The sequence below is a fragment of the Schistocerca cancellata genome, chromosome 8 (assembly GCF_023864275.1).
Source record: "Schistocerca cancellata isolate TAMUIC-IGC-003103 chromosome 8, iqSchCanc2.1, whole genome shotgun sequence".
In the NCBI taxonomy this organism is placed as follows: Eukaryota; Metazoa; Arthropoda; class Insecta; order Orthoptera; family Acrididae; genus Schistocerca; species Schistocerca cancellata.
In genome coordinates this window covers 62,941,014-62,968,607 of record NC_064633.1, presented here as the reverse complement: position 1 = coordinate 62,968,607, position 27,594 = coordinate 62,941,014, and the positions used below count along the sequence as shown (strand labels likewise).

The 27,594-nt window shown below is 43.8% G+C and overlaps 1 protein-coding gene across 1 annotated transcript in view; it reads left to right on the top strand.

The window, feature by feature from the left end:
* Window positions 1-27,594, top strand: part of LOC126095346 (myrosinase 1-like) — a 62,422-nt gene that overhangs the window by 8,411 nt on the left and 26,417 nt on the right. Inside the window, exons 3-7 of the mRNA XM_049910150.1 lie at window positions 15,623-15,757; window positions 18,024-18,146; window positions 18,227-18,410; window positions 22,947-23,041; window positions 24,054-24,201. Coding sequence (XP_049766107.1) covers window positions 15,623-15,757; window positions 18,024-18,146; window positions 18,227-18,410; window positions 22,947-23,041; window positions 24,054-24,201 — 685 coding nt within the window. The remainder of the gene's footprint in view (window positions 1-15,622; window positions 15,758-18,023; window positions 18,147-18,226; window positions 18,411-22,946; window positions 23,042-24,053; window positions 24,202-27,594) is intronic.

Here is a 27,594-nt window from a genome sequence, read left to right as displayed (position 1 = left end):
TGTGTATTAAAACCTATATAACAAAAGAAACAAATTTTGAATACTTCGTATGTAAGTACGTGAAGTGTCTTATCTTTCCCTTTGCTCACTGTTTTTGATCTCTGATCCTGGAGAAATAAAAAAGAAAGTTATTTTCTTTTGAAATTAAAGCTTTTTCATTCATTAAAGTATGTTCATCGTGTTCACTAATATCAACTGCGTCCTGAATCTTTAAGAAAGAATTTTATTCTTTAAGGGCTGTCTGGCAGTTTCACGTTATTTTTACTTAAGATCGATTACATGTGCTGAAATCAAGTAGTGATGTCCTAATTTAGCTTTGCCTACAAAAAAGTTAATTAGTGCCACCACCATTTGATCTCTAAAAATGTAACAATCAAGAAAATCTCTACCATTCAGACGGTGAAGAATTTGTTACATACTCGATTCTGCTGATCTTGTTGGGTGAAGAGCAAATTAACTCGCTTGAAAATTGAATTTCCCGGTTATGCGGATGTAGTCGCCGCTGCATCAATAAAATTTGCTCTTGAGCATGTACATGCACTTGAGGTAATATATATACAAGTCCTTCACACTCCGCGAGATCACAAACACTCTCGCTTGAAATGGTTCTGTATAGGACACCCACTCGTATTTCGCATTGGAGCTAATTGGTGCTTACCCCATTCTAATACTATACATGTTATCGATAAATGTTGTTTTTACGACCTTTTGGGGTCTTATCAATCTAACATCCTTTATTATGCAGTATCCTTAAATTGACAAATGAATCGAATTCATTTACCGAATGATAAAGGAGCAATATATGCATATTACTCTTTAGAACGGCATGAACTGACTATAGACAGAATGTTTTAAATTTACTTGATAACCTTTCCGTAGCAACCTAAAGACAACTTCTCCAGCTGACTTACCCATTCTCGGTCTGGCAACTTAACTACGCCAGGATCAATATCGTACTGTCATCAGGGCCATATTACAGTTCAGGAACGATCAAAATTAGACAAATGCTACTAGTACTCTTAAACAATGTTGTCGCTGCATTCGTTGGCCATCAGTGAAGTGTGCAGCGGTTGACCACACGCTTGCAGTATACCCTTCGCGACCACGGAGCTGCAACATAGGTAACCAGTTTTACGTTCATGGAGCTCATTTCCCACGGTTTATAAGCTTAGAATGGCCGTTAAATGTAGTTACTCCATTAGTTTTAAGCTATGTAAATGACTTTTCTCTTGCTAGATATGCAATTTCGAAACCACCACATTAGCAATACTGTAACCATACTTTTAAGCAGATCCAAATGAGGATGGAGTTTTATAACTAGACTTTTTGTGCCGCCTCTAATATAGTAAATATTCTTGGACTAATCGCTTTCTATACGTGCTCTAACATATGGGCATTTGACATTGGTATTTACAATAAAACCTGATATCCTGTATCTATTTCAGTTATGTCCAGAATTTGCCACACATCACATATTGCATTTAAAGAAATCTGTAGCCCTGTCTGCACATCTTCAATAAGTTTTTTTCCACTAGCAGATCACATTCTTCTCGTGTAGCAGCTATTTTCAGCGAATACTCGAGTTTGTATTTTGGACTTCCATTTTCCGCTTTCTTTTGCATACAAGTAAGATATTAGCTAGACAGAAAGGCGTCATTTCTACAATAGGAAATTGTTTAAGTCCTTTTAGTATATTGCTCCTTTTTGTTGAGACCTGTGGAATAAGGTGGTAACCAATCCTAGTTTGGCAATAAATATGTTTGACAGTATAGTGTGTAACAACGTTCTAGAATGAGAATAATACATCTTTGACTATAATAGGAAAGCTTATATTGTTGTTGTTGGAGCTTGTGTTAACAATTTTCACACAGTTTGCAGGTAAGTAATTAAAACTGCAGGCAATCAGAACAAAGTTAATTTTTTTCGGTCTTGATTGGAAGATTTACTTGTACACCAGTCAACGTTTATGTATTCTTCTTACCTCAGCAGGAAAATTGCAGAACACTGTTAATCACAACACAGCAACTATTCTGTAAGCGGTCCAACTGTTTGCACCACACAGAAACGATAGTCACAGAATACAGGGGAGCATAATGGAAATACTCTTTCTTGGCATTTAATACAAACAGACAGCATATTCTTTAGCTTAGGAAAATGTAAAAGTTTCTCATGCACACATATAAAGGACACTTCATAAAATAAGTAGATGGTTTCTGATATCATTGTTCAGTTCTTGGCTATTGATTTGACGTATTAATATGATATTTATCTTTATTCTACAACTGGAACTCACCCACATTAAACTGTCTATTCAAAATGTCTTATTGTTGCTCACAATCTCACTGCTGTTTCCTTGGTAGTCGTCTTGCACACAGAGGTCATGGTTTGATGTAAGGTAATTACACATCTCCATTTTGTTAAAAATCCCATAAAAATCTTGCGTTATATCCAGACCCACAAGGAAATAGTCATCTTACCATAATTGCTTCGGTGTCCAAAACAGCTCATACTAGAGAACTGACCACTTAGGTAACTCTTAAACGTACCACATATCTCGCTCTTTAGCGTTATAGACCGTCCGTTCCCTAATGGTTCTAGGCAGTCCACTAGTACACAGCCGCAGGCCTCTGACAGCAACATGATACACGTGAAGCCCACATCTCTTGTAAAAAGAGACGCAAGACATGTGCAAGTTATAACACAACAACAAGTCTCCACTTGTCTGAGACCTACACATCTGACCACCATCCCCTGACGTCACATACATGAGGTTGGGAGGAAAAGGTCTCTTTTGGAGTTATCTGAATTGAGTGTACGCTTGTACGAAAGTGAAATGTGGACGATGAACCTTTCAGACAAGAAGAAAATGGAAGGTTTTGAAATGTGATGCTGTAGAAGAGTGGGCAGATCGAATAACTAATGGGTGTATCGGAAAGAGGAAAGGCAGAACTTGACTACAAGAACGGACGGGTTGATGAGACACATTCTGCGGGGTCAAAGAATCACCAAGTTGGTAATGGAAAGAAGTGTGAAACTACAAATTACGAAGGATGCGAAGGGTGAATACAGTGGACAGGTTGAGATGAATATACCAGGTCGCAGTAGCTGTGCAGAGATGAACAGGTTCAAACAGAACAAAAAGGAGAGCTGCATCAAACTTTCCTACGTTTTACTTCTCCGGACTTACAAGAAATTTTTCTGTATGTCACGTCAATTTTTACTGCAGTTATATCTTATTCAATAAGATTTCTATAGTGTTTCTTCATCCATTCTGATACATTCTACTTTTACTTGTCATAATTTCATTTCCTGGGCATCTATAGTGTTATTTTCTTACCTCATTCATAAGATTCTTGTAATGTTTTTGTTATGTTGTTAAGATTGGGTATTTCTGCGTGATACATAACTCTTTGGAGTTTTGTGTACAAACGATGTTCTGTCGTGCCTTAATTATTTTGCTTTACTACATTTTAATTCTTGTAACTACTTTTATGTCGTTACATAGCTCATTGGTCGTTACCTCATATAAACTGCACTCCATTTCATACTGTCCTAATTTTGCAGCTTTCTGTTTCGTCATATACCACTTCTCCTTTATCTTGTAGAGATTCAACCTACTGCTCATCGAAACTGCACTATGTTCTGAGTCTACTTCAGTCCCTGGGCGTGCTCTGCAGTCCAGAAACTCTCTTTTTCTAACGAAGACATACTCAACTTGATATTTTCAGTTCCCTTCTACATATCCAATATTCTAGTCGATCTATGTTTGCTTTCCAACCACATTGGACTATACTAGTTTTTCATCCCTCTTCACAGTTTTAACAATTTCTCTGTTCATACAGAATGTTTTATTAAAGTGTTCGCCAATCTTACAGCGGATAGATCTGGTAAAAAATAAAAAAATCTTATTAACATATGACCAGAACAAACATTTTTGAGCTATGGGACATTTTACCGACTGACAGGCATATGTCTGTTGGCACTAGAAGAGGTCTTCCATGGATTCACTACTTATCGTTACCAGTCCGGCAGCCTTGGTTCTCAAAGAATGACAGATTTGTGCGAGCACCTGGTTGCATTCGGATTCGGTTACACGCGTGGCTGGCTCTGAGCACTATGCGACTTAACTTCTGAGGTCATCAGTCGCCTAGGACTTAGAACTAATTAAACCTAACTAACCTAAGGACATCACACACATCCATGCCCGAGGCAGGATTCGAACCTGCGACCCTATCGGTCACGCGGTTTCAGACTGAAGCGCCTAGAACCGCACGGCCACAACGGCGGGCTTACACGCGTGCCACAGATTTTCCAGTAAGGTGTGCAAGTTGTCAGTGGATCTAGAACATGACGGTGACTTTAATCGTCCTCAGCGTTAGATTAAGATTAGGTGAAAGGGGAGGGGACCTAGTCGAGCTATACACATATCACTACACGTTTGCGTCAGGCACTGTCACACGAGGCGCAGACAGAGCAGTGGTGCTCCGTAGTACAGTAAGAGGCTTTATTGCGTGTGTTACGTCTGACAACAGTATTAGTGCTAGAAGCAGAAGTACAGAGGCACACACAAACAAGTAGAAATGTGTAATGAACGTCAACAAGGAGGCGCCCTACACCACTGTGCGTGGACCGTTCTACGCACAAGTAAAATGGCCCAATTATCTACAAATATTTGGGCCCAACCATTTGGCCAATATTAACTCCGTGAGAATGTGAGTTACTCTTTTCAAATTCCTTGTATATTACTTCTATTTTCTCATCGTCGGCTTGTTTCAGGCACAGAGGAAGACCGCACTGCAGTTCCTTCTCTAAATCCTCGCACCAACGAAAAAATGGCTGACATCGAAATAAGTGTCCAAGGAATAGAAAAGCAACTGGAATCACTCAACAGAGGAAAGTCCACTGGACCTGACGGGATACCAATTCGATTCTACACAGAGTACGCGAAAGAACTTGCCCCCCTTCTAACAGCCGTGTACCGCAAGTCTCTAGAGGAACAGAAGGTTCCAAATGATTGGAAAAGAGCACAGGTAGTCCCAGTCTTCAAGAAGGGTCGTCGAGCAGATGCGCAAAACTATAGACCTATATCTCTGACGTCGATCTGTTGTAGAATTTTAGAACATGTCTTTTGCTCGAGTATCATGTCGTTTTTGGAAACTCAGAATCTACTATGTAGGAATCAACATGGATTCCGGAAACAGCGATCGTGTGAAACCCAACTCGCTTTATTTGTTCATGAGACCCAGAAAATATTAGATACAGGCTCCCAGGTAGATGCTATTTTTCTTGACTTCCGGAAGGCGTTCGATACAGTTCCGCACTGTCGCCTGATAAACAAAGTAAGAGCCTACGGAATATCAGACCAGCTGTGTGGCTGGATTGAAGAGTTTTTAGCAAACAGAACACAGCATGTTGTTATCAACGGAGAGACGTCTACAGACGTTAAAGTAACCTCTGGCGTGCCACAGGGGAGTGTTATGGGACCATTGCTTTTCACAATATATATAAATGACCTAGTAGATAGTGTCGGAAGTTCCATGCGGCTTTTCGCGGATGATGCTGTAGTATACAGAGAAGTTGCAGCATTAGAAAATTGTAGCGAAATGCAGGAAGATCTGCAGCGGATAGGCACTTGGTGCAGGGAGTGGCAACTGACCCTTAATATAGACAAATGTAATGTATTGCGAATACATAGAAAGAAGGATCCTTTATTGTATGATTATATGATAGCGGAACAAACACTGGTAGCAGTTACTTCTGTAAAATATCTGGGAGTATGCGTGCGGAACGATTTGAAGTGGAATGATCATATAAAATTAATTGTTGGTAAGGCGGGTACCAGGTTGAGATTCATTGGGAGAGTCCTTAGAAAATGTAGTCCATCAACAAAGGAGGTAGCTTACAAAACACTCGTTCGACCTATACTTGAGTATTGCTCATCAGTGTGGGATCCGTACCAGATCGGGTTGACGGAGGAGATAGAGAAGATCCAAAGAAGAGCGGCGCGTTTCGTCACAGGGTTATTTGGTAACCGTGATAGCGTTACGGAGATGTTTAACAAACTCAAGTGGCAGACTCTGCAAGAGAAGCGCTCTGCATCGCGGTGTAGCTTGCTCGCCAGGTTTCGAGAGGGTGCGTTTCTGGATGAGGTATCGAATATATTGCTTCCCCCTACTTATACCTCCCGAGGAGATCACGAATGTAAAATTAGAGAGATTAGAGTGCGCACAGAGGCTTTCAGACAATCGTTCTTCCCGCGAACCATACGCGACTGGAACAGGAAAGGGAGATAATGACAGTGGCACGTAAAGTGCCCTCCGCCACACACCGTTGGGTGGCTTGCGGAGTATAAATGTAGAATGTAGATGTAGATGTAAAGGCCTGTGCAGTGGGGCTGGTGCGCTTAGTGTCAGAGCACGAAAGAATCTTTCAGTAATAACGTATCAATTTTGAATTTGTTTTAAGGCGTCCTTTGCCATGGTGGTTATGTTAGACAGGCCACACAGATATTAATATCTTTTCTGAACCAAAAAAAGCACACGAGATACAGAAAACAGTATATACCGGTACCTAGGTTCATGCCGTATTGCTCAGTGAGACGGTTTTGTTAAAAAGATTGGAAGTACCCTTTACCAAAACTGTTTCACTGGGGAAGATCGTGTTGTGGTTCCTCCTTTAAACAGTCGCATGAACTTGAAAACGACAGATATCGGGAATAGTGACCAGGGGACAGAATGGTAACCGACACCGCTCAACAGAGACAAGGACACTGGAGCCAGTGAGACGACCGTACGACATAAGGGTACGCAAAATAAGTCGCTCCTCTTCTAGCGTCTGTAGGTCGCTGGAGGAGCTAAGCGTTCCTAGTAATCGGAAGAAGAGCAGCTCATTCCAGTTTCGAAGAAGGGTCGTCGAGTAGACGCACAAAACCACAGGCCTATATCTCTGACGTCGGTCTGTTGCAGAGTTTTGAAACGTGTTTTACGCTCGCGTTTTATGTAATTTCTAGTGACCAAAAGTCTGCCCCGCAGGAATCAACATGAGTACCGGAAACAACGGTCGCGTAAAAACCACCCTCTCTGTTGAACAAGGCGCCCGAGATAACAGTAAACAACAGGAAATATCGGTACATCTCGGCAGCGCGGCATAATGAACAAAATACGAGCGTGCGGAATGTCAGACCAGCCATGCGACTGAAGAGTTTCCAGCAAACAGAACACTGTAGGTCACTCTCAACGAAGAGGAATAATCAGACGTGAGAGTAACTTCGGACGTACAGCAGCGGGCTGTTATAGGACAATTTCTTTTCACAATGTATATAAATGAATTAGTGTACAATGTCGGATGCTCTGTGAGGCTTTTCGCGAACGATGCTGTTGTATACAGGGAAGTCACAACGCTTAGAAAACCCTTGTTCCACCAACACACGAATGTTTCTCATCCGTGTGCGATGTGTACCAGATAGGGTCGATAGAGGAAACTGAGAACATCCGAAGAAGAACGACGCATTTCGTTACAGGTTGATTTAGTAAGCGCGGAAGAGTCACTGAGATTCTTAGCTTGTTCTATAGGCGGATGGAGCAGCAGAGGCTTTCTGCATCACAGCACGGTTTACTATTAACGTTCCGACAGTGCACGTTCCTGGAAGAGTCAGCCAGATATTGGTTCCTCCTGCGTACGTCTCTAGAAGTCATCGTGAAGGTAAAATTATAAAGACTCCAAATTACACGGAGGCATGCCAGCAATAGTTCTTCCCGCGAACCAATCGCTGTAGTGCATAAAGCACCCTCCGCCACTCACCGTAAGGTGGCGTGCAAGGTGTAGTTTTTCAATGTAATGTTCTATCACCCATATATACTCCGACATTTATTCTTTAGGTGGCGTCATTTGACTTTTATGCCACACAAAATGTTACGATTCTGATCCCCTGCATTGCTTATCCCAATTTTCACGCTTATCCTAACAGTTCTTTCAGAAAATTGGACCTCTTTCTGTTTATGAGCTCGTACTGTATAATCATTCAAAATCTGCGTCCTATTAATCTGTCTCACAGACTGGAAGATCTGCAAATCATTAAATGCAAACTGTTAACTTTAATGGCGCGATCTGCATGAAATCCACATAAAATGCATGGTTACTCTGCTATAGCACACAGGGGCGTGGACACAAAAATAAAGCTTGCAGTTCCGCAGCATTTACTGTAGCTCAGCCATCATAACCTTTCGCATGTTCCTACCCAGAGTGACGTCTGCATGTAAATGTGATACATAGATAGCACATTGATTTGAAGATGACAATGAATAAGTTCTGCACTCTACAAGAGACATTACTCGCCATTAAAATTGCTACACCACGAAGACGACGTGCTACAGACAAGAAATTTAACCGACAGGAAGAAGATGCTGTGATATGCAAATGATCAGCTATTCAGAGCATTCACACAAGGTTGGCGCCGGTGGTGACACCTACAACGTGCTGATATGAGGAAAGTTTCCAACCTATTTCTCATACACAAACAGCAGTTGACCGACGTTGTTCGGTGAAACGTTGTTGTGATGACTCGTGCAAGGAGGAGAAATGCGTACCATCACGTTTCCAACTTTGATAAAGGTCGGATTGTAGCCTATCGCGATTGCGGTTTATCATATCGCGACATTGCTGCTAGCGTTGGTCGAGATCCAATGACTGCTAGCAGAATAGGGAATCGGTGGGTTCAGGAGGGTAATACGGAACGCCGTGCTGGATCCCAACGGCCTCGTATCACTAGCAGTCGAGATGACAGGCATCTTATCCGCATGGCTGTAATGGATCGTGCAGCCACGTCTCGATCCCTGAGTCAACAGATGGGGACGTTTGCACGAACAGTTCGATGACGTTTGCAGCAGCATGGACTATCAGCTCGGTGACTATGGCTGCGGTTACCCTTGACGCTGCATCACAGATAGGTGCTCCTGCAATGGTGTACTCAACGACGAAACTGGGTGCACGAATGGTAAAACGTCATTTTTTCGGATGAATCCAGGTTCTGTTTACAGCGTCGTGATGGTCGTATCCGTGTTTGGCGACATCGCGGTGAACGTACATTGGAAGCGTGTATTCGTCATCGCCATACTGGCGTATCACCCGGTGTCATGGTATGGGGTGCCATTGGTTACAGGTCTCGGTCACCTCTTAGTCGCATTGACGGCACTTTGAACAGTGGACGTTACATTTCAGATGTGTTACGACCAGTGGCTGTATCCTTCATTCGATCACTGCGAAATCCAACACTTCAGCAGGATAATGCACGACCGCATATTGCAGGTCCTGTACGGGCCATTCTGGATACAGAAAATGTTCTGTTCGACTGCTGCCATGGCCAGCACATTCTCCAGATATCTCACCAATTGAGAACGTCTGGTCAACGGTGCCCGAGCAACTGGCTCGTCACAACACGCCAGTCACTACTCTTGACGAAGTGTGGTATCGTGTTGAAGCTGCATGGGCAGCTGTACCTGTACACGCCATCCAAGCTCTATTTGACTCAATGCCCAGGCGTATCAAGGCCTTTATTACGGCCAGAGGTGGTTGTTCTGGGTACTGATTTCTCAGGATCTATGCACCCAAATTGCGTGAAAATGTAATCACATGTCAGTTCTAGTATAATATATTTGTCCAATGAATACCCGTTTATCATCTGCATTTCGTCTTGGTGTAGCAGTTTTAATGGCCAGTAGTGCATCATACGAAACACCAGTTGCAATCCTGTTGCCTTAAACCCTTTATTGCCATGTCATGTAATATACATTGGAAATCTATAACGTGAACTCTTTTGTCTCTTCCCTCCTCCTCACTTCCGAGTATGTTGTGCATCCCCACACCATTCATAACGTGGTGCATGTGTGACATCCTTGGGCGTCCTCGACGGTTCTTCCCCCCTATAGCTCCTGCTATATAGTTCCACTGATATTATTGTGTTTCAAAATGTGCCCTACCAGGTTGTCTCTTCTTTTGAGGTGTCTCCAGAGAGATCTGGTTTCCGGTACTCTTGTCAGCACCTCTTCACGGGTAACTCGGTCTTTCCAGCTGATCTTCATCAGCCTTCTACAGCACCAGATCTCCAGAGCTTCTAGCCGTCTTCTCTCCTATGTACATCAATAATTTTTTTATTAGTCACCATTGAATGTACCTACCCCCATGAACCATGGATCTTGACGTTGGTGGGGAGGCTTGCGTGCCTCAGCGATACAGATGGCCGTACCGTAGGTGCAACCACAACGGAGGGGTATCTGTTGAGAGGCCAGACAAACGTGTGGTTCCTGAAGAGGGGCAGCAGCCTTTTCAGTAGTTGTAGGGGCAACAGTCTGGATGATTGACTGATATGGCCTTGTAACACTAATCAAAACGGCCTTGCTGTGCTGGTACTGCGAACGGCTGAAAGCAAGGGGAAACTACAGCCGTAATTTTTCCCGAGGGCATGCAGCTTTACCGTATGGTTAAATGATGATGGCGTCTTCTTGGGTAAAATATTCCGGAGGTAAAATAGTCCTCCATTCGGATCTCCGGGTGGGGACTACTCAAGAGGACGTCATTATCAGGAGAAAGAAAATTGGCGTTCTACGGATCGGAGTGTGAAATGTCAGATCCCTTAATCGGGCAGGTAGGTTAGAAAATTTAAAAAGGGAAATGGATAGGTTAAAGTTAGATATAGTGGGAATTAGTGAAGTTCGGTGGCAGGAGGAACGAGACTTATGGTCAGGTGAATACAGGGTTATAAATACAAAATCAAATAGGGGTAATGCAGGAGTAGGTTTAATAATGAATAAAGCAATAGGAATGCGGATAAGCTACTAGAAACAGCACAGCGAACGCATTATTGTGGCCAAGATAGACACGAAGCCCATGCCTACTACGGTAGTTCAAGTTTATATGCCAACTGGCTCTGCAGATGATGAAGAAATTGATGAAATGTATGATGAGATAAAAGAAATTATTCAGGCAGTGAAGGGAGACGAACATTTAATAGTCATGGGTGACTGGAATGCGAGAGTAGGAAACGGGAGAGAAGGAAACATAGTGGGTGAATATGGATTGGGGGAGAGAAATGAAAGAGGAAACCGTCTGGTAGAATTTTGCACAGAGCATAACTTAATCATAGCTAATACTTGGTTCAAGAATCATAAAAGAAGGTTGTATATGTGGAAGAATCCTGGAGATACTAGAAGGTATCAGATAGATTATATAATGGTAAGACAGAGATTTAGGAACCATGTTTTAAATTGTAAGACATTTCCAGGGGCAGATGTGGACTCTGACCACAATCTATTGGTTATGAACTGTAGATTAAAACTGAAGAAACTGCAAAAAGGTGTGAATTTAAGGAGATGGGACCTGGATAAACTGAAAGAACCGGAGGTTGTACAGAGTTTCAGGGAGAGCATAAGGGAACAATTGACAGGAATGGGGGAAGGAAATAGAGTAGAAAAAGAATGGGTAGCTCTGAGGAATGAAGTAGTGAAGGCAGCAGAGGATCAAGTAGGTAAAAAGACGAGGGTTAGTAGAAATCCTTGTGTAACAAAAGAAAATTTAAATTTAATTGATGAAAGGAGAAAATATAAAAATGCAGTAAATGAAAGAGGCAAAAAGGAATACAAACGTCTCAAAAATGAGATCGATAGGAACTGCAAATTGGCTAAGAAGGAATGGATAGAGGACAAATGTAAGGATGTAGAGACTTATCTCACTAGGGGTAAGATAGATACTGCCTACAGGAAAATTAAAGAGACCTTTGGAGAAAAGAGAACCACTTGTATGAATATCAAGAGCTCAGATGGAAACCCAGTTCTAAGCAAAGAAGGGAAAGCAGAAAGGTGGAAGGAGTATTTAGAGGGTCTATACAAGGGCGATGTACTTGAGGACAATATTATGGAAATGAAAGAGGATGTAGATGAAGATGAAATGGGAGATACGATACAGCGTGAAGAGTTTGACAGAGCACTGAAAGACCTGAGTCGAAACAAGGCCCCGGGAGTAGACAACATTCGATTAGAACTACTGACGGCCTTGGCAGAGCCAGTCCTGACAAAACTCTACCATCTGGTGAGCAATATGTATGAGACAGGCGAAGTACCCTTAGACTTCAAGAAGAATATACTAATTCCAATCCCAAAGAAACCAGGTGTTGACAGATGTAAAAATTACCGAACTATCAGTTTAATAAACTCACAGCTGCAAAATACTAACGCGAATTCTTTACAGACGAATGGAAAAAGTGGTAGAAGCCGACCTTGGGGAAGATCAGTTTGGATTCAGCAGAAATGTTGGAACATGTGAGGCAATACTGACCCTACGACTTACACTCCTGGAAATTGAAATAAGAACACCGTGAATTCATTGTCCCAGGAAGGGGAAACTTTATTGACACATTCCTGGGGTCAGATACATCACATGATCACACTGACAGAACCACAGGCACATAGACACAGGCAACAGAGCATGCACAATGTCGGCACTAGTACAGTGTATATCCACCTTTCGCAGCAATGCAGGCTGCTATTCTCCCATGGAGACGATCGTAGAGATACTGGATGTAGTCCTGTGGAACGGCTTGCCATGCCATTTCCACCTGGCGCCTCAGTTGGACCAGCGTTCGTGCTGGACGTGCAGACCGCGTGAGACGACGCTTCATCCAGTCCCAAACATGCTCAATGGGGGACAGATGCGGAGATCTTGCTGGCCAGGGTAGTTGACTTACACCTTCTAGAGCACGTTGGGTGGCACGGGATACATGCGGACGTGCATTGTCCTGTTGGAACAGCAAGTTCCCTTGCCGGTCTAGGAATGGTAGAACGATGGGTTCGATGACGGTTTGGATGTACCGTGCACTATTCAGTGTCCCCTCGACGATCACCAGTGGTGTACGGCCAGTGTAGGAAATCGCTCCCCACACCATGATGCCGGGTGTTGGCCCTGTGTGCCTCGGTCGTATGCAGTCCTGATTGTGGCGCTCACCTGCACGGCGCCAAACACGCATACGACCATCATTGGCACCAAGGCAGAAGCGACTCTCATCGCTGAAGACGAAGACGACACGTCTCCATTCGTCCCTCCATTCACGCCTGTCGCGACACCACTGGAGGCGGGCTGCACGATGTTGGGGCGTGAGCGGAAGACGGCCTAACGGTGTGCGGGACCGTAGCCCAGCTTCATGGAGACGGTTGTGAATGGTCCTCGCCAATACCCCAGGAGCAACAGTGCCCCTAATTTGCTGGGAAGTGGCGGTGCGGTCCCCTACGGCACTGCGTAGGATCCTACGGTCTTGGCGTGCATCCGTGCGTCGCTGCGGTCCGGTCCCAGGTCGACGGGCACGTGCACCTTCCGCCGACCACTGGCGACAACATCGATGTACTGTGGAGACCTCACGCCCCACGTGTTGAGCAATTCGGCGGTACGTCCACCCGGCCTCCCGCATGCCCACTATACGCCCTCGCTCAAAGTCCGTCAACTGCACATACGGTTCACGTCCACGCTGTCGCGGCATGCTACCAGTGTTAGAGACTGCGATGGAGCTCCGTATGCCACGGCAAACTGGCTGACACTGACGGCGGCGGTGCACAAATGCTGCGCAGCTAGCGCCATTCGACGGCCAACACCGCGGTTCCTGGTGTGTCCGCTGTGCCGTGCGTGTGATCATTGCTTGTACAGCCCTCTCGCAGTGTCCGGAGCAAGTATGGTGGGTCTGACACACCGGTGTCAATGTGTTCTTTTTTCCATTTTCAGGAGTGTATCTTAGAAAACAGATTAAGGAAAGGCAAACCTACGTTTCTAGCATTTGTAGACTTAGAGAAAGCTTTCGACAATGTTGACTGGAATACTCTCTTTCAAATTCTAAAGATGGCAGGAGTAAAATACAGGGAGCGAAAGGTTATTTACAATTTGTACAGAAACCAGATGGCAGTTATAAGAGTCGAGGGGCATGATAGGGAAGCAGCGGTTGGGAAGGGCGTGAGACATGGTTGTAGCCTGTCCGCGATGTTATTCAATCTGTATATTGAGTAAGCAGTAAAGGAAACAAAAGAAAAATTCGGAGTAGGTATTAAAATCCATGGAGAAGAAATAAAACGTTGAGGTTCGTCGATGACATTGTAATTCTGTCAGAGACAGCCAAGGACTTGGAAGAGCAGTTGAACGGAATGGACAGTGACTTGAAAGGAGGGTATAAGATGAACATCAACAAAAGCAAAACAAGGATAATGGAATGTAGTCGAATTAAGTCGGGTGATGCTGAGGGAATTAGATTAGGAAATGAGACACTTAAAGTGGTAAAGGAGTTTTGCTATTTGTGGAGCAAAGTAACTCATGATGGTCGAGGTAGAGAGGATATAAAATGTAGACTGGCAATGGCAAGGAAAGCATTTCTGAAGAAGAAAATGGCTCTGAACACTATGGGCCTCAACTGCTGAGGTCATAAGTCCCCTAGAACCTAGAACTACTTAAACCTAACTAACCCAAGGACAACGCACACATCCATGCCCGAGGCTGGATTCGAACCTGCGACCGTAGCAGTCGCGCGGTTCCAGACTGTAGCGCCAGAACCGCTCGGCCACCAGAGGCCGGCCTGAAGAAGAGAAATTTGTTAACATCGAGTATAGATTTAAGTGCCAGGAAGTCGTTTCTGAAAGTATTTTTATGGAGTGTAGCCTTGTATGGAAGTGAAACATGAACGATAAATGGTTTGGACAAGAAGAGAATAGAAGCTTTTGAAATGTGGTGCTACAGAAGAATGCTGAAGATTAGATGGGTAGATCACGTAACTAATGAGGAGGTATTGAATAGGATTGGGGAGAAGAGATGTTTGTGGCACAACTTGACCAGAAGAAGGGATCGGTTGGTAGGACATGTTCTGAGGCGTCAAGGGATCACCAATTTAGTACTGGATGGCAGCGTGGAGGGTAAAAATCATAGAGGGAGACCAAGAGATGAATACACTAAGCAGATTCAGAAGGATGTAGGTTGCAGTAGGTACTGGGAGATGAAGAAGCTTGCACAGGATAGAGTAGCATGGGGAGCTGCATCAAACCAGTCTCAGGACTGAAGACAACAACAACAACATTGAATGTATGGATAACGTAATAGACGGTGAGCCGTTTAAATTCGCATACTCTCGGGTAGACGTGCTAGCAGTTCTCTGACAGAGGGTTTATGGCACCCTTTACAACAAGACTTTTGCTGGAAATACGGTCGTCGAACGTTTTAGGTTTGTTGATGTAATAATTTTCTCTGACAGAATGTCCGAATGAAAAAAAAAATGTAAAAATGCTATTTCTTTCGGGAAACTGTTCCTGTTTCGTTATAATATACTTAACCGTGGTTTTTGTTATCATTGTCACATGCCTGCTCCATTCTCCATTCTCGTGAAGTATTTCGTCCCTGTACTCGACTCTCACACGTAGTGTACTACACGCTCTTGTTTATTTACCTATGTCATTTAAAATTTATAGCGTAACTTTTGAAAGAGACCTAGTGTATGGTTAATATATTCGTACATTCTTCGCGTACTCTTAGAATGAATTGGTCAAGATGGACAGCGACGCTATTTTCATAAACTTACTTACGTATTTTATTCTGTTTTGTTTACGGACAGGCGGACGTGTACCGTTTCTCCATTGCCTGGACACGCATCCTGCCCACTGGAGACCTCGACGTCATCAACCAACCGGGCATCGACTACTACAATAATCTCATCAACGAGCTGCTCGCGAACGGAATCCAGCCTCTGGTAAGAGAGAAGCATACATGTAGGTGTGACCAAAGAGTCGTTATCCAAGTATAGGTTTCCATATGTAGTCGAATGGCTCTGAGCACTATGCGACTTAAGTTCTGAGGTCATCAGTCGCCTTAGAACTAATTAAACCTAACTAATCTAAGGACATCACACACAACCATGCCCCAGGCAGGATTCGAACCTGCGACCGTAGCGGTCGCTCGGCTCCAGGCTGCAGCGCCTAGAACCGCACCGTCACTTCGGTCGGCCATATGTAGTCGAAAGTTGTTATAAAGGGGTTTCTTTGTCTGTCTACACTGGTTCATTTGTCTTGTGCTAGTAATGCAATGGTACATTAGCGTAAATAATACTGCATCTAGTTTACTGGCCCCGAGTATGTAAAAATTAGGGCAGAGGTGGAATTTTCGGGCACATTGTTGTCTTAGATTCAAATGGCTCAAATGGCTCTAAGTACTACGGGACTTAACATCTGAGGTCATAGTCCCCTAGACTTAGAACTAAGTAAACCTAACTAACCTAAAGACATCACACACATCCATTCCCGAGGCAGGACCGTAGCAGCCGTGTGGTTCCGGACTGAAGCGTCTAGAACCGTTCGGCCACCGCGGCCGGCTTGTTAAGCCATAAGCTCAAAACTTGCCTATATAGGACACAACGTGTTCTTTCGCAATCTCGTTTACGTGCTATGCCCCATTCATGGTTCGAGTAGTGTGAACTACGTGCCCAGATTTTATTAGACGCCAGTAGAAGATGACCGCTAGGAAACAAGAAATTAGGTACTCGTGTTGTTTAGACCACGACCATGCTTGGGGTTACTCTAAAACAGTGTAACGTTCCAAGTGTACGTTACATGCGGGAATTGCTGGTATAAGAACTGACCCACAAGTAATATAAGACTTTGGTTTCGTCACTTCAAATCACCTTTCGAAGAGTGAATTGAGAACGAGTTGTCACTGCCATAAGTTGAAGGCAGGAGTGACAGCTTCACGATTACAAGTAGTCTGCGTAAACCAGTTACGTTGGCCAGTGATGCGTTGTGTCTACGGATGGTGTTAAGCCCTTCAGCATCACTAAGGAATGAAGATAGTGGATTGTATCGCAGAAACTGCTAGCCAACAATAAATGAGGTCATGAAGACGGCTGTAGGTTTTGAAGAAATCAGGTTCAGCATCAAGTTGCACAGTCGTTATAAGTATCGATCGTAGCAGGATTACCACGTGCAAAGACTATAATCAAGAGATGTCTAAAAAATCATATCATATTCTGCAGAAATATGCTCACGTCAACAAGTAAGGTTAAGATAATGAGGTGAGCCAGCATTTAGGCCCATTTCTGATTGTCTGGTCTAGTCCAGATGACTATTTTCTCTGTGAGCGTCCTGGCTCAAGCTGCTATCTACACACTGGCAGGCCATACCCCCTTTGCTGCGAAATCATAATCGCTAGTACACAAAGAGAGAAAAATAGCTATAACGTGAACAACAACCTGTCTCGAAACGACCGGCCGGTGTGGCCGCGCTTCAGTCTGGAACCGCGAGACCGCTACGGTCGCAGGTTCGAATTCTGCCTCGGGCATGGATGTGTGTGCTGTCCTTAGATTAGTTAGGTTTAAGTAGTTCGAAGTTCTAGGGGACTGATGACCTCAGATATTAAGTCCCATAGTGCTCAGAGCCATTTGAACCATTTTTTTTTTTTTTTGTCTCGAAACATCACAATTTCGTTGAGTTCCATGGAATGCATTTTTTCCTCCTATAATAGACATATAGAAGGTGATTTTGACAAAAAAAGATAAATTGCAAGAAATGATCCTTGATACGATATAGAGCAAAATAGAATATGTACACTTTTGACGGAAAATTCGCACGAAGAGAAGTACACCCATTTGAAGCTACAGATAAAAAAATATTTGATAGTGTACGTTACAAAGACTGAAAACGTACATGACAACACATCACGGAAGTGGAAATGTTCTGTTTGTACTAGTGTTTTGGATCCACTCTCAAATACGCATTATTTCTAACTTCATGAGAGTGTCTCTTCCTTGAAACGCACTTTTAGCCATGTGTCGATATGACTTCTTGTCCTCTCGGCCACAGTTTGCTGCAGTTTGTCTCCAATTAGCAAAACCACCCTGAACACTGAGGTAAACCTGATTTTGGAATGGACAGGGAACCACTAGATTTAAGACTGAAAAATGTAATCGATGGACAACAAGTTATGGGATCTGGAATTTAAGTTCACGAAGCAAGCTTGTTGCGCAGGTGACAATGTACCACTGGGACCTGCCGCAAGCGCTGCAGTACATCGGTGGATGGCCAAACCCAATTCTCGCTGACTACTTCGTGGAGTATGCCAGAGTGCTGTTCGAAAACTTTGGAGACAGAGTGAGTATCGATGGCTCCAGTGTTTCTCATATCGGTTCCTGCTCACAGTGGTTACGTCTCTGACGGCTGTCGTCTCGCAGGTGAAGATGTGGACCACGTTCAACGAGCCGGAAGTGTTCACCACCGGCTACGCTTCCGCGGAATTTCAGGCTCCGTCACAGAACGCCCCGGGCATCGGCGACTACCTGGCTGCGCACACCGTCATCAGGGCACATGGACTCGTCTACCGCCTCTATCAAGAACAGTTCAGGGCCAAGCAGAACGGTACGTTTCTCACTCTTGTTAGATCCTGCACGTATCACGCTTTCTCGAATTAATTCAGTCCGTCAACCTGATGATTACTTCTCGTGGATCATTCACGACTGTTCCCGCATCCTACCAATAGCTCATCTTCAGTGACTGTTTTCATATCGCTGGATTCGACGAAGGCGGCCTACACCATCACCGAATGGTTCAATAGATTTGACTCCCGTAGCTTCTCTCTGGAAAGTTGTAAAACTGTTTATAAGGACAAATCTACTATAGTAGATGATATAAAAGGCCGTATTCCTACTGACTGCGCAGAAACTTCCGCTGTAGTGCTACCATGCGTACTTCAGGCTTTCAGTGACAGACTGGAGCCTTGTAATGAGGCTGGTGGGTGGCGAACTGAACACCACACTCGAAGGGCAAACTTCTTTCTTCTTCAGAATCCAAAGTATTTGTTTATTCAGTTTTTTTTCGTAAGTTAGTGCTGACACATGGGACAGTATTTACAATTTTCAAACTACAGGTGCTCGTGGACTTCTACCAGAGGAATCCATAACACAAGCACTGACATTTTGTTAATGTCGATGTGCAAGTTCCATTTGAAAATACATATATACCGTACTGGGTGAACCAGAACTCCACCAACAAAATTTTGAAAGTTGTTAGGAAATATTTTCCAAATATTTTGGTACAAGTTATCTGTGTTCTCCTTACAGGCTAACAACATTTCATTTGCTTTCTTAACCGTTGTACCGGTATTATGATGAAAATTTGCAAAGCAATGCAAATGTCGACAGCATTTCACTCACGGAACTTGCTGTTCACAACAGTAAGGTATACTTTAATCCTGGTCCTCAGGCTTGCATTCAGTACTCCTCTGTCCAATCTGGGATTTGTTTCTTTGGTAGTGGTAGTTGTACATTAACAGCGGTACATAGCGGCCTGGGCGGGTTTACTGAGGAAGAATAGGCCAATGTGCTTATCTTCTATGGGTTCACTGAATGCAGTGGAAAAGCAGCTTTGTCCAACTGTCCCCACAGTGACAGCAAGCATATCAGAGTAGTTTTGCGTAAATATTTGCATCCTTTCGTGCTACTATATTTTGCTGATTGTGTATTGCAGGATTTTTCAGTGTTGTGAAAGTATTTTCACGGAAACAAACATAATACTGCTCAGAAAGCTGAATAAATCATAATTATGATATTCTTAACAAGCCATCAGAGACCACAGGTGGGATTTATGTGTGAATGTATGTCCAGCAGAGGGGGAGGATGAGATGGACAGAGTGGGGAGGGGGATAGGAGATGGAAAGAGGGAGACAGGGGAGGAAATGCGTTGTGCAGGTAGTATCGGTATGCTTTGCACGGGCTACTCATACAGATGAGTAAGGCAGAGCAGAGACAGTGTGGCGGGGGGGGGGGGGAGGAGAAGAGAAGGAGGAGCTAGAAAGTGAGAGAGGGGGAGAATCAGGAGGACAGAGAAAGTGGGTAGAGGATATGAATAGAGAAAGAGGGACGGAGTGGATGAGAAGATGGAGAGACAGTGAGTGAGAGGATGAGATGAACAGAGAAGGCAGGAGGAGACGATCAGAGTGTGAGGAGAGGACAAACATACAGATGGAGAAGGGGTGATCGATAGGCAGAAGGGGAGGAAGGGGAGATGCAGGAGGCAAGTGGAAGGAGTAGGGGGGCTAGTGAACAGGGGACAAGGAAGACAGAGAGAAGTATGGGACAGAGTGAAGGGAGAGGGAGAGTTGGACACAATGAGGAAGGAGGAAGATAGGCTCGGAATGAGGAGCAGAGGACATGGAGGAGGACATGGAGAGGCAGAGAAAACGAAGAGAAGGATATGGACTTACAGAGGTGGGGAAATGAGGTGAACAGAGAGGGGGAGAAAGAAAGTAAGGGGGGAGGAGGAGGCATGTGAAATACACTACTGGCCATTAAAATTGCTACACCACGAAGACGACGTGCTACAGACGGGAAATTTAACCGACAGGAAGAAGATCCTGTGATATGCAAATGATTAGCTTTTCAGAGCATTCACACAAGGTTGGCGCCGGTGGTGACACCTACAACGTGCTGATATGAGGAAAGTTTCCAACCGATTTCTCATACACAAACAGCAGTTGACCGGCGTTGCCTGGTGAAACGTTGTTGTGATGCCTCGTGTAAGGAGGAGAAATGCGTACCATCACGTTTCCAATTTTGATGAAGGTCGGATTGTAGCCTATCGCGATTGCGGTTTATCATATCGCGACATTGCTGCTCGCGTTGGTCGAGATCCAATGACTGTTAGCAGAATATGGAATCGGTGGGTTCAGGGGGTAATACGGATCGCCGCGCTGGATCCCAACAGCATCGTACCACTATCAGTCGAGAAGACAGGCATCTTATCCGCATGGCTGTAATGGATCGTGCAGCCACGTCTCGATCCCTGAGTCAACAAATGGGGACTCTTGTAAGACAACAACCATCTGCACGAACAGTTCGACGACGTTTGGAGCAGCTTGGACTATCAGCTCGGAGACCATGGCTCCGGTTACCCTTGACGCTGCGTCACAGACAGGAGCGCCTGCAATGGTGTACTCAACAACGAACCTGAGTGCACGAATTGCAAAACGTCATTTTTTCGGATGAATGCAGGTTCTGTTTACAGCATCATGATGCTCGCATCCGTGTTTGGCGACATCGCGGTGAACGCACATTGGAAGCATGTATTCGTCATCGCCATACTGGCGTATCACCCGGCGTGATGGTATGGGATGTCATTGGTTACACGTCTCGGTCACCTCTTGTTCGTATTGACAGCACTTTGAACAGTGGACGTTACATTTCAGATGTGTTACCACCCGAGGTTCTACCCTTCATTCGATCCCTGCGAAACCCTACATTTCAGCAGGATAATGCATGACCGCATGTTGCCGGTCCTGTACGTGCCTTTCTGGATGCTGAAAATGTTCGACTGCTGTCCTGGCCAGCACATTCTCCAGATCTCTCACCAGTTGAGAACGTCTCGTCAGTGGTGGCTGAGCAACTGGCTCGTCACAATACGCCAGTCAGTAGTCTTGATGAACTGTGGTATCGTGTTGAAGTTGCATGGGCAGATGTACCTGTACATGCTGTCCAAGCTCTGTTTGACTCAATGCCCAGGCGTATCAAGGCCTTTATTACGGCCAGAGGTGGTTGTTCTGGGTACTGATTTCTCAGGATCTATGCACCCAAATTGCGTGAAAATGTAATCACATGTCAGTTCTAGTATAATATATTCGTCCAATGAATACTCGTTTATCATGTGCATTTCTTCTTGGTGTAGCAATTTTAATGGCCAGTAGTGTATATGCGTCAGACGTGTATGTGGCGTGGGCAGAAGGTATACAGGGTGTCTCTCCCAATGATCGTCTGGCGAATTATCTCTTGTGCTTCGACAAATATTTTCAATTTCGTTTTTGCTTTGTGTAGTTGGAGTGAGCCCAAGTAATTGCTGCTCGTCTCGTCTTTCATACGCCGCCCTTTGTCGACGGAAAGCGCCGGTTTGTTTGCCATTACATTTTAAATTATTTTTAAACCGGAATTATACGTGTCTGCTAGATCGAGCGCTGCCAAATTAGTCTAGTCCGAACTCGTTTCATCGACGTGTATTAAGAAGGACAGTAAAACTCTAACGGAAAACAGCAATCCAGAAGCGACTCAGTAGCGTTACGTGGTGGCTTTAAGCGGGGGCCAGGGTTGTGCTGTCGCTGATGGAGAACTGGCTACAACAGCCAGTTTGGAGACATGTCTGTCAAACGCAGTTCCTTCACTTTGGCCAAAGAGGAAAACATCAGTGAATAGCACTCCGCAATAAGCTTACTCCTTACGTTTAACTGTACTTCTTTATAAATTACGAAAAGCTGCACATTTTGCAGTATTATATATTTTCATTCAGCTAAAGTCAACTAACCAGAGAATGTAATATTTTGATACTTTAAACGTTTTTTGGAGAACCGTGTATGAAACCATTTTACTGCAAGTGTATACTGAATTTTGGACTATTGAAAACAATAAAGAAAATTCCTTCACACTGCAGTCATAGTATTGCTATAAAAGTAAGTAAATATGTTGAAACGCCATTAACTTTTATTAACTTGACCGTCTAAAATACTCAGAATACCAAACTTATTACTTTCATTTATCATTATCAGTTTTACGTTTGAAGAAACCTGGTTGCTGTGACTGCAGGCCTCTGTTGTATCATCTCGACAGAGTTCCACGTTGAATCGTTGTTCCACTTAGCAGTAATTTTTGTTGCTGTCTTATTGATAGCTTGTAGTAGCTGCTATTTAATAAGCCTACAACTGCCACTAGTTTATGGTGGCAACTTAATCCACATTTTTTGTAATTAATGGGACGATACTTGTAAACTTGCTTCACTACACTACGATTAGATTCATCAATACGATAATGGAATAATGCACATTACATTCGTGCAGTTCTAAATAATGTAGAACTTCCTTCATGCTAAGTACAAGTACTGTATTTTACTAATTTGCTAAGTGGAAATCTGTTTCAGGCACCGTAGGAATTACGTTAAATATAACGGGAAGAAAACCAGCCTCAAACTCCAGTGAAGACTTGGAAGCAGTTGAGAGGAAGTATCAGTTTGATGTAAGTATGGTAAATGCTACGATAACAGACCTTCTGCGATTGTTCTAGTTAGAAAATTAATTTTGCCTTGTTCCAGCGAACTTACTTCAGTACGTTATCATCAGATACCTTCTTAGCCAACAATTCCGTTAGCGCCATTCAGTTATGACTATGCTTGAGTGAACACCAAAGGATTTGCAGTGTGATCGCTCCTGGGAAAAAAACTTGAACCCTCATATCTAAATATAAATGCGTGATTTCTGAAAAACTGAAACATTTTGTGAGGGCTGTATTTCTCGTGTCGTTACTTATCAAGAATTACATCTTTTCCAATCCGAACCAAGAAGAGTGGAAATGGAGCAGTGTAATCCCAGATGCATAATACGTTAAAGAAAATTTGTAGCGACTACAAGTTGTTGTGCAATAACAATAAGTGAACCTTTACAATGAAGATCATGGGGGCGTCTCAGATCCTGCAGACTATTTCATGTGTCGTGTACTGGCCTACTTCAATAGCTTATAAATATATCAGAAACAATACAATTCCGAGAGGTGCCGATATCCATTTGCACAGTAATGGAGTAATTTTGTGGAAGGATTTTGAAAAGACTAGTCACTATATTTCTTAATATTAAATTTTAAGTTAATTTATGATTCTTTTTAAATACCTCCAGATGGCAGTGGTAGGATCCAACCCCACGTGACAAAAACACACAAACTACGAATAAAGTCTGTACTGGACTCTTGAGAACATTGAAGATGTCAGCTGAGGAGAGGAGTAACAAGTATAAAGCTCCTGGCATTAATATATCTCTTCATTTTTCATACAGAACTTTTTGCTATAACTGAAATAATATGTGATGACGTGTAATAAGTTTACAAAACTTCTAGATATATTTAAAAAACAGTATAGGTACTGCGAGATTATAAGTTCATCAGTCATGCAGTCTATCTATGTTTTATTGTGTGCATCACTGATGCGTTTGAGGAAAGTGCACTGGTAGTGACAAACGTTTGTCTTGATATTGACCAGGTTGGGCTCTACGCACACCCTATCTTCAGCCAGGAGGGGGATTACCCGGCGGTGGTGCGTCAGAGGGTAGACGCTAACAGTGCAGCAGAGGGGCGTCCCCGCTCACGGTTGCCAACTTTCACCCAGGAAGAGATTGAGTACCTCAGAGGTAAATATGCACCTATTAGCAGCGTCATTTCCTTTAAAGCGGAATATAGAACAACTCATGCTGTGATTTCTCCCACAGAACATAAAATTTCATGAGATTACTTTTTGCCTGTAGTTGCTCTAACTTTGCAACTTCTTCTACATTACATATATACTCCGCTAGCTACAAAGCGGTGTGTGGTGGAGGGTACTATTCGCGCCAAAGTCCTATTTACTCCCCTCTGTTCAACTCGCGGATCGCTCGAGGGAAAAAAACGACTGTCTGAACGCGTCAGACGAGCGCTAATTTCCATTATCTTTGAATGGTGATCATTGCGCGATTTGAAAGTTGGTGGTAATAATATATGCTCTACATCCTCCGCAAAGATCGGATTTCGGAATTTAGTGAGCAGCCTCTTCCGTTTAGTGCGTCGTCTATCTGCAAGTGTGTCCCACTTCAAACTTTCTATGAGATTTGACACGCTCTCGCGATGACTAAATGTACCAGTCACGAATCTTGCCGCTCTTCTTTGGACCTTCTGAATTTCTTAAATGAGACCCAACTGGTAAGGGTCCCATACAGACGAACAATACTCTAAGACTGGACGAACTAACGTATTGTAAGCAATTTCCTTTGTTGACGGACTGCATCACTTCAGGATTCTATCAATAAACCGCACTCTAGAGTACTTGTGTAATCTGATCGTTCCATTTAAGATCATTTCGAGTAGTCACACCCGGATACTTGATGGACGTTACCGCTTCCAAAGACTGGGCATTTATTTTGTACTCGTACTTCAATGGGGACTTTCGCTTTGTTATACGCAGTAGGTCACACTTACTAATATTGAGAGATAACTGCCAGTCATTACACCACGCATTTATTTTCTGCAAATCCTCATTGATTCGTTTCTTTTTCATGTTCTTCTTGTTCAACCTCTTCTTCTTTTCCTTTTCTTCTTCTTCTTCTCCATCCGTCTCTTTGGAATCAATAGCTATGATTTCTCAGTATGAGATGTTCTCAACGACAGTGTTCCACATTAACTGACCGTGGTATGACCTAAAGTATCAAAAAATAAAAGTACTTTACTGTACTGAATGTAAAACATACACTGATGAACTCGTCTAACAGCGTTTCGACAGCTTTTGGAACGTACCTCACAGCAGCAGTCCTGTGCGGTCCAAATGGTTCAAATGGCTCTGAGCACTATGGGACTTAACATCTTAGGTCATCAGTCCCCTAGACTTAGAACTACTTAAACCTAACTAACCTAAGGACATCACACACATCCATGCCCGAGGCAGGATTCGAACCTGCGACCGTAGCAGTCCCGCGGTTGCGGACTGCAGCGCCTAGAACCGCAAGGCCACCGCGGCCGGCGTCCTGTGCGGCATGGATTGTAAAAGTTCTCCGCAGTTTTCTGGAGGTATGTGGAAGCAGAGGTGGCATGATCCCTGCTGGCTCGTAGGTACAGAGCTGGCGCCCAATAGCGCCCCAGAAGTATTCCACGAGGTTCAGAGTAGGTGAATTTGTTGGTCAAGACATCTACCAGTTCACTATCATGCTCCTCAAAACCAGATGAGCATGATTCTGGCTGCTTGCGTGTAACATTTATCCTGCTGGAAGAGGCTGGCGCCCCCAGTCACTAAGCGATGAAGGTGATCCACAATAATGATCATGTAGTTCACACCTGTCATAGTCCCTTCGATTACTGCTACGAGTACCACGGAAGATCAGGTTAATATTCCCTGTAGCACTAAAGGCTATTTCCCTATATTAAAAATATGGTTCAGGTTGTTGTTATTTTGTAATTAAAGGCCAAAGTCATTAAATTCCAAGATTTGGTCACATGATCGAAAACGCACTGTTATTGCTGAAGCTCTGGTGACGTCACACGCCAGGAGTAACACGAAGCTCTATTTGTGTTACGAGAGTGTTAGCCGTAGTTACTGGTACACATGTGCATGAAACGTATTCGCAGCTGCGAATATGAACAACCGTCAGCTGCATAATGGGATGACTTCAATGAAAATTTGAGCCGGTATTTCCCACTTACCGCCAAGCGGTCGATTTACCCTCAGGCTACCTGAGCACGACTCACGGTCAGACCCAAACTTCGGTATGTCGTCAACTACACATCTACAACCTGTACTCGTACGTCCATTATGTGTACTCCTGTACAGGGGCGACATTTTACTTGAAAGTCACTTGCTCAGTGTCGGCAGATAAATACGATACTTGACTATTTCCCGGAAATCGTCTTAACTGGTTAATTAAGTCATCGGGCTGCAGATTCCTCGACTTGCGCCATAGGGTGGTGGGGTTTCGGGTTCCGCTGGATAGGTCAGGAGTCCACTACACGCAACAAGCGGCTACACGGGTAGCAGGGGTTGTGTGGCGTGGGCTGGGCGGTTTTTTAGGTTAGATGGCCTCGGGCAAGTGCAGAAAGGGCAACAGCCTCAACGGGTGCGGGGCAAAGTCAGGACATGCGGGGACCAAGCAGCAATCGGTATTGTAATTGTAAACTGTCGAAGCTGCGTTGGTAAAGTACCGGAACTTCAAGCGCTGATAGAAAGCACCGAAGCTGAAATCGTTATAGGTACAGAAAGCTGGCTGAAGCCAGAGATAAATTCTGCCGAAATTTTTACAAAGGCACAGACGGTGTTTAGAAAGGATAGATTGCATGCAACCGGTGGTGGAGTGTTCGTCGCTGTTAGTAGTAGTTTATCCTGTAGTGAAGTAGAAGTGGATAGTTCCTGTGAATTATTATGGGTGGAGGTTACACTCAACAACCGAGCTAGGTTAATAATTGGCTCCTTTTACCGACCCCCCGACTCAGCAGCATTAGTGGCAGAACAACTGAGAGAAAATTTGGAATACATTTCACATAAATTTTCTCAGCATGTTATGGTCTTAGGTGGAGATTTCAATTTACCAGATATAGACTGGGACACTCAGATGTTTAGGACGGGTGGTAGGGACAGAGCATCGAGTGACATTATACTGAGTGCACTATCCGAAAATTACCTCGAGCAATTAAACAGAGAACCGACTCGTGGAGATAACATCTTGGACCTACTGATAACAAACAGACCCGAACTTTTCGACTCTGTAAGTGCAGAACAGGGAATCAGTGATCATAAGGCCGTTGCAGCATCCCTGAATATGGAAGTTAATAGGAATATAAAAAAAGGGAGGAAGGTTTATCTGTTTAGCAAGAGTAATAGAAGGCAGATTTCAGACTACCTAACAGATCAAAACGAAAATTTCTGTTCCGACACTGACAATGTTGAGTGTTTATGGAAAAAGTTCAAGGCAATCGTAAAATGCGTTTTAGACAGGTACGTGCCGAGCAAAACTGTGAGGGACGGGAAAAACCCACCGTGGTACAACAACAAAGTTAGGAAACTACTG